Source organism: Ixodes scapularis, unplaced genomic scaffold (assembly GCF_016920785.2).
Source record: "Ixodes scapularis isolate PalLabHiFi unplaced genomic scaffold, ASM1692078v2 PGA_scaffold1__304_contigs__length_218370807, whole genome shotgun sequence".
NCBI classification, from domain to species: Eukaryota; Metazoa; Arthropoda; class Arachnida; order Ixodida; family Ixodidae; genus Ixodes; species Ixodes scapularis.
Window position 1 is genome coordinate 157,907,222 of NW_024609846.1, and position 15,334 is coordinate 157,922,555.

The 15,334-nt window shown below is 42.1% G+C and overlaps 1 protein-coding gene across 1 annotated transcript in view; it reads right to left on the reverse strand.

The window, feature by feature from the left end:
• Nucleotides 1–15,334, reverse strand: part of LOC8027374 (T-box transcription factor TBX1-A-like) — a 68,923-nt gene that overhangs the window by 13,149 nt on the left and 40,440 nt on the right. Inside the window, exons 5-7 of the mRNA XM_029995389.4 lie at nucleotides 15,078–15,230; nucleotides 8,152–8,219; nucleotides 4,582–4,721 (exon numbers count right to left, since the gene is read on the reverse strand). Of these exons, the coding sequence (XP_029851249.3) occupies nucleotides 4,582–4,721; nucleotides 8,152–8,219; nucleotides 15,078–15,230 (361 nt within the window). The remainder of the gene's footprint in view (nucleotides 1–4,581; nucleotides 4,722–8,151; nucleotides 8,220–15,077; nucleotides 15,231–15,334) is intronic.

Here is a 15,334-nt window from a genome sequence, read left to right on the forward strand (position 1 = left end):
CACCCAAAGAGTTGGGCTGATTTCGCAATTACTTGATTCCGGAAAACCTGCTCGCTGCATACGATTAATGAGAGAAATTGTCTGCTTTCAAAAGGTGGGGGACGCGTCTCGTAAAGTTAGAAGCTGTCACGGCATTATGATCTACCGCGCCTCCAATATTTATATTACACCCCCGTCGAAGCCAGCAGCAATATACGTCTTCATGCTCAGGTTGACCGGCCACAAAAAAAAAAAAATTATTTTCTCCATTCAGGAGTCGAAGTTCAATGCAGAGAGGTTCTGCGTGAATCTCCGATAAAGACTCTCTTCAGTTTGTCCGTATTCGTCTCCGTGCTATCGGCTAGAACCGTTTGGCTGAGTTTAGGTAGTATCTCTCTGTCTGTCAAATATACTTTCATTCAGCAGTTCACTTAATAGCTAGTAAACTAAGCTCATATTTCAACCCGAAGAATATACTAATGTCGCTTTAGTGAAACATAGTACGTAATATAATACATAACCCGCATATTCGTCAAGATGACTTCTTGATTGCTACTAAAACCTGCATTGAAATACGAGTATCAGCTGCTTAGTGGGGCGCCAGCGGGTTAACATGCTCCTTGGCTCAAAAAGCGCTTGCTTAATTTTCGTAATTTGCCTGCAGCCTGGGTTGTTGAGCGAGCAGACGACTGGAGCTGCACGAAAGCTCGCTTTCGCGGACAGATAAGTCGCATGGTCGAGGCATGAGAGTTAGCTGAAAAATTACTCTCGGTGGAACAATTCTGTAATCATCGCCGCTTTCCTTAGCTGATCAAAACTGATTAGAGTCTATTACCGTCTCTCCGGAGCCCATAGTTTCGGTTTTGAACGAAATCTCTGAAACGAAAGTTTGACATGAGAAGAACGAAAAAACACCGGGAAAACAAAACTATGCTCTCCAAGTTTATGTGCACCGGCTACACTTAACCGTCGCAGTCCAAATACCTATAAAATTGGGCATTAAACAAAAGAAAATCTGTTAAATTGAATGCGCCACCCGTTCAGGCGGCCCGGCCGAGCCGACTGAACCCAGCCGCCATGTTTGTTTGGTGGTGGCGCCCCCTATAGGCAGCTGGAGTCGCGAATACACTCGTACCCAATCCCTGTCACGCGTTTGCCTCTTTAGCTGACATTAAAAATTCAGCACTCCTCTTTCCTCATGGAGGAGCTGTTGACTAAGCCTGTGAACTCCTCACTGATCCCAAACTTAATCATATATTGCCTAATGTCGGAGCGCCGTTTGGACATAAGCACTGCACGTAATTATTCTACTCCAATCAGTGCGTGGCGTTTATATAACGCCAGACACAATGGGATGACGCGTCGTGATAGGTTAAGTATAGTAAGCGTTATTGCCGCTTCGGCGATAATACCTAATGACGTCGCCCTTTCCCAATCTTATGGAGGTATACTGCGACGATTTCTTATGGGTCAATGACTGGCAATGGAAGGTACTTCTTTTCTTTCCCGGCTGAAACTTCCCAGCCGTGGTTGACAGTGTGGGTATTTTCGAGAAACCGCAATGTCGTCTCACATATCTACATCATCAGGGTCGACCGAACTCTAAACACTATACGCAGCGTTTAAGCTGAAAAGGACGCGCCATACTTGTTTTCTGCTCATGCGTGCTGCTGAACACCGAACCTTACATTGTAATAATAAGGAAATCTCGCTATTCATGAGCGCATCAAATAAACTGATGATGATGATGATAATAATAATAATTGTCCAAACTTCTCATTTTTTACAACCGTATGACGTCGTAGAATTCATTACTTCAGTGTTACGTTCTACATAGTGTTTGAGCAGCTAGATCCGTTTCTTCGAATTCAGGTTTATTTAAAGACGGTGTTTTGTTGTCAATCTCCCAGTGGCATTACAACTGTGTTTTCCCGTTCTCACATCCATGTCAGAAATGCCTGTTTAAAAGCGTGCTAATTTTATATGGCATATGCATCACTAAAATATAATTCGTGTTTTTCTTTTCTTTGGCAGCCAGTTAACGTGTTCAATTTTATTTTCTTGTAAAAGAAAGAGAGGGTGATATGAACGCGTTTTACTGATCATGCACGAGCGGTTAATCCTCTTCATTGCTACCAAAGGTTCACCGTGAGCTCGGATTCAATGCGGCAGTATAGTTATAGTGAGTGCTGTTTGTCATTTTTGTTCTATCAGTCTCGGGTATTCGCCATGAAAACAAAAAGGCCGATCGGTCCACATGTTTATTCTAAGGCGAATCGAGCGTGTGACAGGGAGTTTTCATCTTCCATAATTGTTACTATAGTCACTGAGAAAATGAGGACGGCAGGGTGTGTCTTTCTAACGTCCGGCCTTCAACACGCGCTGTATGCCTTCCATCGTGCTTTGGCAACGCGCGCGCGCCTGATGTGCACGATGGAGTTGAAGCGTTGTCGAAGGTACAAAGCTCGCGCTGGAGGCGGGAAGACTGAAGATCCTCCCGGCCGTTTTAACTTTGTCAATACTTGCTGGGTGCAACTTAATTATTATTTCCACTCTTTTTGGTTCTTATGTTATCTGCTAATCTTATCTTATCGGCTTACTCTTATCTTACCGAGTTATCGGCCAATCTTATCTTATCTGATTGTTATTGTCTTATCTTCTTATCGGCTAATCTTACTTTATCGGCTTATTTTAGAGCGCAGCTCTTAGGCGCCCGTTTCCGTGTTTCGCGGAGTCGGCGTCGGCGTCGGTGACGGCGTGACCACGCTAAATTTAGCAGGAAAATTGACGTCACGTGACCTCAACACCAATTCACTTCCCCGCTAAATTTAGTGGGGAAATTCAGCTTCTCAGCTAGATTTAGTGGGCAAATTCAGTTTCTACGCTAGATTTAGCGGACAAGTTCAGTTTCTCCGATAGATTTAGCGGGCAAACTAAGATTCTCCGATAGATTTAGCGAGAATCTCTCTAAATTGGTGTTGAAATCACGTGACGTCAATTTTCCCGCTAAATCTAGCTCAGAAACTTAATTTGTTCATAGAAGACGTGACACCAAGTCATGTGACGTCATTTTCCCCGCTAAATTTAGTGGGGAAACTGAATTGGTATTGAGGTCACGTGGCGTCAGTTTTTTAGCTCGATTTAGTGGGGAAACTGTGGAAGGTGGGGAAGGCGTGGAGGAGGGGGAGGGGAGTGTAGGAGGGGACGAGGAGAGTGTACGGAGGAGGAAAATACCCTCCCTTCCGAACCCTCTTCTCCTCCTCTTCCTGAGCTGCGCTCTAATTTCGCGCTACAGAGATTTGTAAACTTCTTTCATTTTTTGTCTTATTCTGCTAATCTTATTTTGTTCTTATCTTATTGGCCAATCTTATCTTATCGGCTTATCTTTATATGATCTTATCCTTATCATATCGGCTATTCTTATATCGGCTTATTCTTATCTTATCGGCTTATCTTTATATAATCTTATCCTTATCATATCGGCTATTCTTATGTCGGCTTATTCTTACCGGCTTATCGACTAATAAGGAGGTGCCCTGGACTCGCCGCAAACTGCGTTTCTTTAGCTATGATCGACTACATTTGTACGCTTTTTACAGACGGTAAGAGTACATTGTGGTCTCGCTCTTCAATAGAGAATCATTTAGGCGTGCCTCGGTGCTTTCTTGTATGCTTGTCGGAGTGTTCTACACGAAATATTATTTTTTTTCGTCTTTTCATCGAAAGCGGTAAACAGCGAAGTTGCAGTGACTGTCACGAATTAGAAGTATTTGTTTAATATTCTATTTGTGTAGTGTAAGTGACTATGGCGGTAAAAACTCGATTAACCTACCAATTAATCGAGTAACGCATTATTTTCCGATTTATTTATTAACCGAGTCATCGGTCAAAGGTGGACTCTTCTATGGGTTCATCTTTTAGGGGTGATGAGAAATCACTAAATCACCGTGCCGTGTCTTTTGTTTAGTGCATTGTTTTAAATTTTATGCAAACAAAAATGTCTTGGTAACTCACAATGCCTTGCCTTTTTCAGTCATATAAATACTACAAATTAGATGGCAACTTTACGTCATTTTTGTATATTTATTTTTATCCTATTTGGTACAATTTTGTTATCCGCCCATGGTATTTAAATGTAGGTAAAAAAAATAACTTCATGAATACACTCCTTTGTAACTTCATGAATACACTGCTTTGATAACGCTATAAACATCCAAGCAACTGTGTTTTCTGTATATCGAATGTTATCTCTATAGTTTGGCAACATGTTTAACAATTCGGTCAGGCTCCACATCATACCGATTTACTAAAATATCCCAATTACATTTTTTTTTTCTTATTGACGCTCAGTTGTTGCAATAAACGAACAAAATTCAAATAGTACCGTTTGGATAGAGCTAGGCTGCTGGCATGATCAGTAACACTCGAAAACTCAGGGATGTGCCCTTAGTTCGGTTTCTGGACGGCTGAGATCCATCCATGAGCGACATGGTTCTACGAATCTGTCGGCTCCGTTTTCATTTAACTTCCTATCTGCGGGAGCGATTGAGATCGAATAAACTGGACAAAGCTACACATGCATGCGTTCTTCTCAAGTCCCACCTTTTTCTGACTTGGTGAAAGCCCCAGTGTGGCCAACTCCCAGCAGCTGCTGAATGGAGGCGGGCCTCGGGTGAACCTTGGGCAGCTTGGCCGATGGAAGGTGGTGACTCAGCATTTCCGCAACCCCCGTTGGGACAGCCCTGAAGAATAGACGTCCACAAGACGCAAACGGTGAACATCGAGTTAGCTCTACAATAATTGAAGGCATCGGTACTATGTTTTACATACATTTTTCGTTTTGTTTTTATTTCGAAATTGATCTGAAGTAGCCGGCACTGTGCAGAGAGTGACAACATCTCCATCGGTTTTTATATGTGAAAGAAGGAAGAAGATACCAAAGGCATATTTGTGCGGTTGCCCCAACAGTTGCAGAAATTGCGATGTACTTTTCCCGCTATGGTAACAGTTCAATAGAATAAAAAAAAAAGGTTTTTGGCTAGTGTTAAATGTTGTACCGCGCATAGGACCTTGGCACTAGCCCTAAATGCCTTCAAATTTCTCGAAAACCCTTTTGGCTCTCGCCAACTTTTCGGAAGCATCCCCTTGCTTTATTACAAACGGAAAGAGGAAACTGCTTTACTACAAGTGCATGTTTTTTTGCTTAAAACCTCTTTTGACAAAAAAAAAAAAAAAACAAAAAAAAACAAACAACGAGAGTGAAAACAATTTGTCATATTTTGTTTATTTATTATTAATTATTGTTATTATTATTTTTGCTTAAAGAGGTGTTTTGACGCTTTTTTCAGGTAAATGTTGGATGGCGTTTAGAGAACGAGACAACGGTCAGCACCTACATAAAGATTTAAAAGCTCAAATTTGGTGTCACATTTTTTTTATTTCTTTTTTATTGCACGCAACTGCAGTCTAATATAACCTTATTAAAATGTAAAATATTTTTCCTCTGCTTCGTGATAAGAGTATTAAATAACAAGCCATGGTTTAAAAATCATGCGTATTCATGTGTCCCAATTCCTATGTGTTTGATCTATTTCAGCCGAACACTAAAATAAATACTTGCGGGGGAAGCAAATGCGTTACATGCGTCTTTTTCCAATTCATGGCAAAAATATGGTTCCATAGGTCTATATGTTTTGTACCTATCTCATACTGTCCTTGCCGACTCTTTTGTATGGTATTTAATACCATTCGGTGTTTGCCTTTTCACAATTTATCTCGCCGTAAGAAGGAATGTTAACTTCTTTTCGGGCATGCTTGCTCTAAAAAGTCTACAACTATGGTGAACGACCAAAACACTTCAATCTTGCCCCATCATCTGTTTTTAAGGAATGTTCAGCCTGCGAGAAAGAGATACTTACTGTTCCTCTTTGTTATCTATTTTTTTTTCCTTTTATATTCCCCTGTCGCCTAAGGTTATTGATTCTAGTACGCCGTACAGGAGGTTACCCGATACCCGTGTTACAGAGATACCAGAGTTACAGGGTTACCCGAGAGTGCTAACATAATTTGGTTTTCATAATTTGCTCAACCGATTTGTATAATACTTTCCCTTGTGTATTTTCTAGTCTTTTAACCTGTCTAACAACTGAAATCAAACAAGATTTCAAACCAAATATATTTTCTTTTTGAAATTACCGGGTATCCATTAATCAATCGTGAAATTACGTGCGATCAACGTTATCTGGAGCAATTCAATTTAAAAAAAAAACTATCTTCATTGCGGACAGTCCAAGAAACGCAGAAAGTGACAAAAGTTCAATATCTTATTATCTTTTTTTAATCAATAGTTTTGGTAAGGTTTAATTTACACACGGAATAATAAACAAATAAGACAGTGCTCAGAACACGACTTGAAAGGTATGTCATGAGCTGTGCTCAGTCCTATTTGTTTATTCTCTCGTGTGCACATTAAAATCTCATTATCGCTCCTCAATGAATGTCATTAGTCAATACGAGTTTCAAACAACAAATCAGGAAACAAGGAACCTTAACATAATAAGCCGCACCTGCTGTTTTATAAGCTGTTAATGGCTATATAAAAAAAAGTGTACAGGCCCTATTCATGCTCGGTTCATACTCCATCTGGATTTGTATTTTCGATGCGTTTATTCAGTGGCCCTATCGGTTTTCACGACGTCGTATAAGGTACGGCCACTACTCCACGTGTTTGCCCGATAAAAGTGCCGCTTCTAAGAGGGGGCTTCCGAAATCTCTGGCTGAGGGTCGCCGCCAAAGGAAAAGGCTTGGTTTAACGAGCGTTTTAAGGGCGCTTAAAGAGCGCGTTAAAACAGCGGCGCTTCATAACGTCGGCGGCGCATCCGTCGCGGCACCGACCAGCTGTCATTGGCGAGGGCCGGGGGGGGGGGGGGGCCGCCGTGAACCGCTCTCTCCAAACACACCTTCCGGACAAGTGCCGCCGCATGCCGCTGCTCTGAATGCGCGACAGAGCTTTGTGTGGTTGCCGACTCTCTCCACCTTTATCTTCAAACATTCTCGTGCCGAAAACGTCAATGACACGCCGAGAATCTACGCTGAAATGTGTGGATGGATGAATGGTAGTGGCAGAACGCTTACTCTGGAAACGTTGCTTATTTATACGAAAGGTGTTACACCCCGGCTCTCATGACTAGAGTCATCCGAGTCAGATAAGGGGAGATGGAACTTTTCTATTGAAGATGATCTGGGTCTTGTGTCCAGGGTGTTCGTTATCCGAGCCGGAGTGGCTAAACGTTTAGTATTGGGCAGTAGCTTGCGCTACCTAGCCATTTATCGCCTTCCCTCCCAACATTGGCTTAAATTCGGTCTCCCGTTAAATCGCTTAACCCACCTATTTTGTGTGACGTCACGCTTCCCTAGACCCACCAATCTTTTAACTTCCTCTGTGGAATTAGAATCTTTTTGTTCGATCTTCCATTTTTGTGAGTGAAACTAGGTGCTTTTTAAAATGACAAAGTTTTGTTGAAGTGATTCTTTCAGGGAAATACATTCCGAGTACATACTTCACAAACGTCTAGGATCAATTGACTGTGCGATTTCAACATGACCGCATTTGCATTTTCGAAGAGCGAACATATTCAAAACAGAGGAAATTATAATTTCTGTCCATAAAAAGCGCGATCAGCCCAGCCTCTCTAGACAAATCCGACTGCTCAACCCTACTTTTTTTTTTTTATCACATGTGACGACATAGCAGCGAGTAACCCTTTTGATTATGCGCACGGTGCTTGCCTCTTCGCGTTATCTTTAGTTTAATGGTGTCGACTGTGTAAGACCTGTTTGCCTGCACACTCATTGTTGTTTTATATTATGTATCGGTTTCTGGAAGAAAACAAAGATATATAAACGTTATTTTTAGAAACAAAACCACAATATGAAACTTTTTATAATTATATAATCGGTCTAAAACTTTCACGTCGCGGCTTGTAACTAGGGCATTATTTAAGCTACCGACAAAACGTTTCGCGATGCCACTTTCGTTTCTAATTGACGAGATTGTACTGTAGGTTCTGTCAAATTAAATAAACACTTTCACTAATGAAAGTGTTTGACATTGCGACGTGACAGTGCGACGCGCTTCCGCCAGAAAAAGAAAAAAAGAATGGTAATACTTACCAGTCTTCTACATCACAGTCCCGAAAGCCTTTGGCAAAAGGATTACTGGCAATCTTCAGCTGGGTTATCTAAAGAAGAGAAAAAAATAACCATTCGTTTTGATTTTAAAGAATAGGGCATGTAAAAGTCTATAAGCGCGCTAAGTACCCTCAAGGTGCTCAGACCATAAGGAAGTCCTGGCTGCGCAGTGGTTACTTTGGCATCATAAGTAGTGGTCTCCTTGTAACGCGGGAGAATATAAACAATTCAGTTCAGATAGCAAAACTAGCAGACTGTGAGGCGCGTGCTTTCGGCTCTGCAGTTTCAACACACGCGCTAGACGCACATAGTAAGGGCACCGATCGAGTAGAAAACGTTGTATGAAAAGACGAAATCGAAATTTTTTATGCAGGTGTTGAGACAGAACGAATAACGTCCTAACGGCAGGCACCATGCTCAAATAACTAAATTAAATAAAATTAATCTTGCTTGAAATGTAGAACCTTGAGTTTTTGCTGAAAAGGGGTATTATTGCGAGTGCCGCACAGTTGTTATCCCAATGTTTTTCGTGCGCATCACTCGTCCTTAGACAAATTTACACTACTGAAATATTCATATGACAAAAAGAAATGATATTACAAACAAATTAATACTCTAAAAGAATGAGTTCCGGAAGTCTTGAAATGGCAGCCGTCGCATTGAAATATCCGCCTTCGCCTGTGGAGGGCTAAACGATTTCGTTATTAAAATGTCAATTTACATTTTATGATGCGCAGCATGTTTCTTTGTTCTCAAATTCTCCCTGACAACGTTTGCTATTTTTGTGCTTTCTTGAGGTATACAGGCCTCGCGGGCGTTTCCGAAAACCACTCACAAAAAACAAAAAACAAAGAAAAACGTGTTTTTCAGCCCGGGTACATAAACTATGTGTCGTAGAAAGCTGGAACTCATTGAGAATGTTACGTTAGCGGTTGGGATAGAACGCAAAATTTTGAGAACATGTCGTTGCCTGAATTGCAAGATGCATAATAAAAGACGAAAATTCATTATGAGGCGACTTCCACCTAAGCCTAATATCGTCAAAGCAAGAAATGATATTCTAAGCGCCTGTAGCATCCATTTCAGTAAAAGAAAAAAAAAACTTTTTAGCAAGGAAAAAAAGAAAGCAATATTACTTCCGTGCCGGCAACCCTTTTTCACTGATATAAATACCACATGCGTCTCAAATGTCTCTCCTTGTTTTGATAATATTAGGCTTAGGTAGATGTCGGTTCACAGAGAAATTTCGTCTTTCTCAATTATCTTTCGATCCAGGTAATGTCATGTTCTCAAACTTTCGCGTTCTTTCCCAAACGTTAGGATCACATTCTCACAAAGTGTGAGCTTTCTGCAAGGAATAGTTTGTTTACCCGGGCCGAAAAACACGGTTCTCTTGTCTCGGGAACGCCCTGTACTATAACGTCCAAGAAGCAATTCTTTAACTTCATGCGCTCATTTTTTTTTTTTTTTTGTAACGTAGTGCAGATAACGAAAAGATGAGAGCTATAGCAAGGAGAGATATGGGTATATCATCGAGAGGCAAGGTTCTACCTGGTTGACGAAACATAGCTTGCTAATTAGAATGAAAGTATCCTAAAGTTATCAGCGCAATATCACTCATACACACCAACTGCCGGTGTGTGTGAGTGATCTTGTGCTGTTAACCTTAGGATATGAATCACCAACTCGTCCAAGTTTTCATTTTATCAAGTTAGACCGAAAGCACTGGAGTGCTTTAAATCACACAGTGGAGGAAATTGCAGCTAAGCAAACTTCTCAATAAACCTCCATTTTTTTTTTTTTTTTATGGGTGGAAGGCAATGCAAGTGTAAAGTTCTGCTATAACTGCAGCCAAAATGTTGCTTGAACTTTTGATAGAGTAGTTCCAGAGTAACTTTAGCGACTTTCCGTAGTGAATGAGATAATCAAACTAATTTTTCCTACAAAACTTTGCAGCGTTTTGTAAAATTCTACAGTGCTTATTGGTTTATGTTTAGCTGGAACTGTGAAAAATTATTACCTTTCATTGGAAAGGAAAGAACAGAAAGAGAAAAAGTTATAAGTACATCCGTCCGGACGCTGTGGCACCCCATATCGGAACACGCGGAGCCTTAGCGCCTACAGAACCGCGTGCTACAACAACTAATATTATTACTATGTATTATAAGTTCGGATACCGATTAACTTTCTGGCAAACAACCCTAGCCGCTAAAGCTATTGTGAACGTGAAGTAACCAACCGTCTGCAGTCAGTGTTAAAGCTCCGTGTTAAGAATGTAAATGAACACAAAATAAGACAACACAGCAGTCAAGCAATCGGGACAAAGCATCTGAACACCTAAACAAACATAAAAAAGCGTCTAAAAAAAGCAAGCAAAAAAAGAAAAAAGCTAGGACAAGAAGACCACCCACTCATGGACCCTTGGTAGAAGCGAGTCCAGGCCCCCAAATACGCGCGAAGCCCCTCAGACGCAGTGAGACACGTCATCAGGGTACCCAAGGCCGCCTACCGCCACCGAGGGCCACAGTTCTCCAGGGCGTGATTTACACTCTTCCAAGGTCCTGGTCGCGAAGCGGTTCCTTGGGAATCCGCTCACCCTCTACTTTTCTTCTTTTCACCAAGAGCTCACGAAGAAAAAAAAGAAAGGAAAAAGAAAAAAAAAAAGAAAAGAGCCGCGTGCTTGGCCGGGACTGAGCCTTACAAATTACTCGGCTTCAGAACCCGGGGCTCGAATATCAAGCGGCTGCAGCACTGAATTACTGCGCTCTCCGAGGCCATAAATGCACGGGTGACGCCACAGGACTAATGGCTTGCAACAGCCAACACCACACACTCCTGTTTGTTTGTCTTGGGTGGCGGCTGTCTCCTTGGGACGCCTATTATTTTTGCGCGCTGGGTCGAGCTGATCCTCTCGTTTCCTCAAGATGCTGGTTTGTTTTGCGTGCGGTTTAGTTAGGGGAGATTTTCGAAGGAGGGGGGAGGGGGGTTCCAACCGCGCTGACGGGTACTTGTTGCTTCGTGAATTCGAGTAACCGACGATAAACAAAGAAAAAAATAAAGAAAAGGTGCCAACAGATAAGATAAAAAAGAATGTGGGGTATTGGTTCGTGTTTTGTATGCGGCCGGGTGATGGGCATCATTTTTTATTGTTTGGGGTGGCGTGTGCAGAGTATCTTGCGTGTTGTCAGAGAGGACGCCATGCCGACGAGCGCATGCCCGAACCCTGTTTGGAGGCGGTCTTGTTTTGACAGCGACCGCTCCACGGGTCCTGGCTTGCTTTAGCCAGGAGTACGCTGTTTTGTACTGGGAATTCTTTGTGAGTTTTTGTTGAGAAACGCGACGGACTGTTCTGGAAATAATTGGCGGCGTATCCGTGCCTAAAGTCCGACACGCGCGTCACGGCGATGATACAAAACAAGTAAATAAAATGGCGAAAAAATGATAGGATAAATAAGAATATCAAGTTGTTTCGACTTAGTTCCTTGTCTGCCCTGCCTGCGACAATCGATAAGGATAAAAAAAGGCCAACTCTCAAAATTTCAAACGTGGATATTAGTCGTAAGTGAAGTGTATGTCCAAGAGTTAATAACGACTAACTTCGCAAATTCAATAACAATAACAAAAGGGTAAAAAAAACACCAATATTTGGAAGAAAATTTTTCGTGCGTCAAATTCTTCATTGGTCTTCAACCAATATTTACAAAAAAAAACTATATATACGCATGCATTAACACTGGCTGCCTATGTCTTTCTGTGCTTTTTTTTTAGATCATGCTCACTAAGAACATGCCAACGTGCCAGTAAGACTCTTTTTCGGCAGAGCTTTATGAGAGCCACTCAATCTCCAGAATAATTGGCTCGCGGACATAAATACTACTCCGGGGAAAACACACACCCATACGAAAAATTGAAGCCTGCACACACACCGTGACATTTCACGTGCTACCGTCACGCTCGGCGCCACATCCTTGGACAAATTTTTAGGCTAAAAGGATTTTGTTTCAGCCTAGCCATACATCGGGACGTCTCCGCTGATTTCAGTGATTGGCACTATAAGTGCTTTGGAGAAGAGTAGATGCACGAACACGTTCATGTTTTAGCTAATGATACTGACAGTTTAAGAAACGGACGGTGTGGCAAGCTCCAAGCCTCTTATTCTTAAGCCTCGTCCTTCACTCAACTTCCTTCTTAGATTTCGGCGATGGATTCTTTCAAGTACTTTACGGGTAAAAAGACGCTGCAGACTTCTTAAAGTGTAGGGGCCAAATGACAAATTTATGCTGATATATCAACATCCCCGTGGTTGTTATAATTGTCAACTTATGAAGAAGCGATACCCGTATATTTGGCTCTTGTTTTGACAGGGAACTTTTAATAGAAGCGTATATCGTGGCGATGCGAGTGATTAATGCCTCCCAAATAATGGAGGTGTTTTTTTGTTTTTGTTTTTTTAGGAAATTTGGAGAAAAGTGTGCTAGCGTGCCTTCGGTGTGTCTCATCGACAAAGAAATATATTTTCTAGATGGCTTATCTGATTCGATTGGCGCGTGATAAATAAGTATTTTAATGCTTAATTATTTTTTTTACGTGCACGTTTTTTTTGCAGGTGATGGTGTATATTGCTTGGTTTGATGTGCAATAAACTTAGTTGGAAGTCAGTGCCAGTCCTGTCGTGTGTGCGCCTCTTCGTCCCTGTTCAGTTTGCGCTATTTTATTAATGTCAAGAAAATGTTCGAACCTATACGGCGTAATGGGAACACAATCATCAAGAAAATTGCGGCAAACCTTCCTTATGGTACCTTTCCCCAAATCTGATATATCTTCGAAACATTATAAAGGTTGTTGTTTTACAGCTTTTGACATCAGTGATTTTTTGTTTCTGTTTTTCAGTATAATTTTAGGCAAACATTTGGTGGGTGGTGCTGAAGAGTTGCATAATGAGTGCGCAATAGCCATTTGAAAGCATGCCATCTGAATGTGTCCGAGGCGTTAAAGGAATCAAGGCAAAAACAATTTTTTTTGTTGTTGCCACTCTGAGTGCATTACAGGAGGCATATCACACAGAGAACGTCACGATATATTTCTTTACCTGAAGGAGACCTTGATCGACTTTTCGACCCTAGGCTGGTTTCGATTCAACTCACGAAAACATCATTAGACTGGATTGTAGTTGACTTTTCCCGTGCCATTCCGCCAAAAGCTGGGAGTGTTTACTGAAGATCAAAGTTGATGGGCGTTTTCCCTATATGAATTACTTAGTGGAAGCCATAGTTGTGCTTTGAGGCTGTGCGCGTGCGGAGAGTGAGCGTTCCCCAGATTCCTTTCGTACCGACAGAACTGTTGTTCCTTGCCGATAATAAGTTGCTTTACGTAGACGCTGCCGTTCTGAGACTTTTCAGAAAATCCCATTTAAATCTAGCCATTCAAAAACATCTACGCCCGAAATCAGTCAACTGTGCATATCGGGATTAAGAGAATATATGACAATAAAAAACAACTACTCTGGTACATAAAAATACAACATTGCATCGTGTTGCCGGGAAAAGAAAAAGAAAGCCCACATGAATCGAAAGAAGTCAAGACCCGCGTCTACTCCCTCTGCATCTATACGCCTATGTCACACGCTCTCTCTCTCTTTCTCCTCTATCTATCTTTAACTTTTCTGGTCAATTTCCTCCCCTGAGTTCGCAATAACCAAATAAAAGGGCGATGTAGTTTCAGAGGCTCTTGAAACTGCGGCGACGCGTGCTTCTTTCGAACAACATATCCTCCGGACCTTCAGTAGCGAGAACCCCACGCATATCCGTTACCGTAGCCAAACAACCGCGGCCCCGTGTAAGATGGGAACGAAGAGGATGAAGGTAGGGGGGCGAGGATGGAGGGTTCGGGGTTAGAAGTGTAATTTGTCACGACCGACGGGCTCGCGTCTCGGCTGTCGCCCGTCGACTGCGCGCGAAAACCAGGAGACTTGTCCCAAGCCCAGCGCGGCTGCTAAGTTTCTCGCCTGTCCCGTCCGCACCGTTCCTCTTTGTTTTGTTCGGAAGCGCAGAACTCGGCGTTGTTCTACCGAGCTGCTCGGAGACGACACCAACGGGCTCCTACGGACGTCTTTTTGCTGCTTCAACTCTGTCAGCTCTTCGTCCGGTATCCTTGGGTGCCACTCGTGTTTTCGAGAGCAGGCACTCAAGGAGTTCATCTGTTCATACGTTGAGGAAGGAGGTTTTTCGCCAAGTGAATTACGCTAGCAGGTGATATCTATAACTAGAGCGACAATGAATGGTTCGAGTGCCCTAATAATAAATAGCCCCGCCAAATATTCACTCATAGGTTATAACCTTCTTCAACCTTTTAAAGCTTCTAACAAAATCATTTTTACTAGACAGGGACATCCATACTAAGTCACTCACATCTTGAATCACGAAATTCTCACAGATAACCGAACCTATGAATATTCAGAGATCTTAAGAAAGGATGTAAAAATGAAGCCACAATATATACCTTCAAACAATCTCGTATATGCATCCATGCGTCTTGCGTTTTCTCCTGTTGTTAAATTTAAAACCCTTGATCTAATTAAGTTACTAACACGGTGACGATGTGCTTTCAACTGGAAAGCAACTGTCCTCCCAATTTGCGAAATAAAAAATTAAAATGAGCAAGCATCACGTTTTAGTTTTCATTATGTTTACGCTAGTTGCTCACAGTATTCCCACCTTGACAGCATGTGCCATAGTAGTGAACGCTCAGGTGTATGGCACTACCATGTATGATTAAAACGTGATAGAGCGACGATTCGCGCTCGTGCTAAGTAGCGCAACGTAGATTTCACACACACACAAAAAAAAGGTGTGGACGGGGGTGGGGGGGGGGGGGGGGGGTGCGGTTTGGTTGCTTGAATGTCTGCTTACCCTGTGGTTCTGGTAGGCGGTGACGGCGGTGAACTTGGTCTCGGGAAAGATGAAGGTACGGAAGTTTTCTGTCTTCGACGCGTCTTCTCCCTTGGCGTTCACGTAAACCACGTGACATCGGGGCTGGTATCGATGCATAGAGTTGAGGATTATCTGGGCGGGAAGACGTTTGAAATAATTTCGTCTGTCAAATACCGAAAGCATTTTTTTTTTAAAGTCTCAATCGAATGTTTGCTTTATTGACTCTTTTTCAACCT